This window comes from Egretta garzetta, unplaced genomic scaffold (assembly GCF_000687185.1).
Source record: "Egretta garzetta isolate BGI_Z169 unplaced genomic scaffold, ASM68718v1 scaffold776, whole genome shotgun sequence".
NCBI classification, from domain to species: Eukaryota; Metazoa; Chordata; class Aves; order Pelecaniformes; family Ardeidae; genus Egretta; species Egretta garzetta.
Genome location: NW_009259987.1, coordinates 39,012 through 41,940, shown reverse-complemented (window position 1 = coordinate 41,940; position 2,929 = coordinate 39,012). Strand labels below are relative to the sequence as shown.

Here is a 2,929-nt window from a genome sequence, read left to right as displayed (position 1 = left end):
GCACTTGACGTTGGGTGAACTTAATGGGCAACCCTTCATGGACCACCATGCAGGCGTAGGTGTCTCCAGAGGCCCAGCTGGCCTTGGTGATGGTCAACTTGCTGTAGACGAAGGAGGTGGTCTCCTTGGGACCTTCTCGGAGAGGGGGGGTGGTGACGTAATCCTCCTCCGGGAGGTTCTGGTGGTTCTTCAACCATTGGACTTGGAGGCTGTTGGGTTGGAAGCCCCGGACGAAGCAGGTGAGGGTGACGTGGGCTTGGGTCAGCTCCTCCGGGTGGGGCGAGAAGACGTAGATGAAGGGCGGGAGGACCTTGCCTGGTGGAAGGAGAAGGTTGGGAGGGTTGGGTGGTGGAGAAGGGTGGGGTGGGGGTGGTGGACATGGAGGTGGAGTCACTCACCCAAGTGCCTGGAGATGGTTTTGTTGAGGGGCACCGGGAGATCTTGGTACTTGACCATGCAGGTGAAGTGGTGGCCGGCTTCCCAGCTTTGGGGGGAGATGCTCAAGGTGCTGGTGGCCGTGAAGGTGCCATTAAATTGTTCTTGGAGGTCCAAAACATCGGGGTTGAGGAGCCCGGGCTTCTCCGTGATCCAGAGAAGTTGGAAACCAGAGTCGCTGGGCAAGTTGACGGCCAAGCAACGGAGCTTGGGGGCGCCGGAGATGTAGAGGTCGGCCACGTTGGGTGGAAGGACGTGGAGGACAATGTTGCTGGGGTTGACGATGCCTGTGGGTGTGGGGTGGGGTGGGGTGGAGGAGCCGGGGGTCAATGGGGTCACCAAGCGTGGTCATGGAAGCTTCTCCGCTGGTGAGACCCATCAGGGTCACCCAACCTTCACTGGGGTCACCAACCATGGTCATGGAACCTCCACTGGGGCCACCAACCGTGGTCACTCAACCTTCACTGATGTCACCAACCATGGTCATGGGAGCTTCTCCACTAGTGACACCCATCAGGGTCACCCAACCTTCACTGGGGTAACCAACCGTGGTCATGGAACCTTCTCCACTGGTGCCACCAACTGTGGTCACCCAACCTTCTCCATGGGTACCATCCATCGTGGTCACCCAAACTTCACTAGGGCCACCCATCATGGTCACCCAACCTTCTCCATTGGTGCCACCAACCGTGGTCACCCAACCTCCACTGGTGCCACCAACCATGGTGACTCACCTTCAATGGGGTCACCAATCATGGTCACCCAACCTTCTCCATGGGTGCTGCCAACCACAATCATGGAAGCTACTTCACGGGTGCCACCAACCACGGTCACCCAACCTTCACTGGTTCCACCAACCCTGCTCATGGATCCTTCTCCATGGGTGCCACCAACCACAATCACGGAACCTTCTCCACCGGTGCCACCCATCATGGTCACTCAACCTCCCACTTGGGTCACCAACCGTGGTCACTCAACCTTCACTGGTTCCACCAACCACAATCATGGAGCCTTCTCCACGGGTGCCACCAACCATGGTCACCCAACCTTCACTGGTGCCACCAACTGGGGTCACCCAACCTCCACGAGTACGACCAACCAGGGTCACCCAACCTTCTCCATCAGTGCCACCAACCGTGGTCACTCAACCTTCAATGGTGCCACCCATCATGGTCACCCAACCTTCTCCATTGGTGCCGCCAGCCACAGTCACTCAACCTTCACTGGTTCCACCAACCCTGGTCATGGAACCTTCTCCATGGGTGCCATCATCATGGTCACCCAACCTTCACTGGGGCCACCAACCACAATCATGGAACCTTCTCCACTGGTGACACCCATCATGGTCACCCAACCATCATTGGGGCCACCAACCCTGGTCATGGAACCTTCTCCATGGGTGCCACCAACGACAATCAAGGAACCTTCTCCACTGGTGCCACCCATCACAATCACCCAACCTTCTCCATGGGTGCCACCCATCACGACCACCCCCCTGGCACCCTGTCCTCTCCCCCACTGTCCCCACCCCACCCCACCTCCTCACCTGGGCAGTACTGGGCGTGCTCCTGGATGACCTTGTGGGACGCCGGGTGTTTGACCTGGCAGGTGAAGATCTTCCCTTCCACCCACTCAATGTGGCTGATGTTGACCCGGCTGGAGGTCGAGTAGGTGGCTCCTCCCCCTTCCCGTTGAGGTGGGCTTTGGGTGGCCGTCAAGTAGCCTGGTTGTCCATCGATCAACCACTCGACCTCCACCGCCGCCGGGGAGAAGCCGGTGATGAGGCAGAGGAGCTCCACTGAGGTCTCGTCGGCGCCGGCGCAGCAGGAGGCGGTGGAGAGGACTTGGACCTCAGGGGGGATGGGCCTCGATGAAGAGCGGCAAACTGGGGGGGAGGGGTCAGAAGAAGATGGGTTGGAAGGGGTGGCTTGGAGATGGGGAGGAGCTTACCGTTGGCCAAGGGGTCTTGGAGGACATCCCATGGTGTTGGTCATGGGGATGGGGAGGAGCTTCCATGGGCCAAGGGGCTTGGGGATGTCCCACCCCATGGCGTTGGTCATGGGGAGGAGCTTCCATGGGCCGAGAGGTCTTGGAGAATGTCCCAACTCATGAGATTGGTCATGAGGATGGGGAGGAGCTTGCCGTTGGCCAAGGGGTCTTGGAAGCTGGCCCATGGCATTGGGTGTGGAGATGGGGAGGAGCTTGCACCAGTTATGGGTCCAGGAGGGGACCTCCCATGAGTTATGGGGCCAGGTGAGGACCTTCCACCAGTTATGGGTCCAGGGGAGAACTTCGAAGGAGTTGTGGGTCCAGGTGAGGACCTCCCATGAGTTGTGGGTCCAGGTGAGGACCTCCCATGAGTTGTGGGTCCAGGAGGGGACCTTACATCACTTATGGGTCCAGGAGAGAACTTCGAAGGAGTTATGGGTCCAGGTGAGGACCTTGAAAGAGTTATGGGTCCAGGTGAGGACCTCAAAGGGGTTATGGGTCCAGG

At 59.1% G+C, this 2,929-nt stretch overlaps 1 gene segment (V, D, J or C); it reads right to left on the bottom strand.

Annotated features, from left to right (window-relative positions):
- Positions 1-9: 9 nt before the first annotated feature.
- On the bottom strand, positions 10-2,614 carry LOC104127829 (the record flags this gene model as incomplete). The annotated part of the segment is given in 4 exon segments: positions 10-315; positions 399-722; positions 1,982-2,320; positions 2,542-2,614. Coding segments are annotated over 4 exon segments (1,042 nt in total), but the record flags the coding sequence as incomplete, so codon positions are not given.
- Positions 2,615-2,929: the final 315 nt, after the last annotated feature.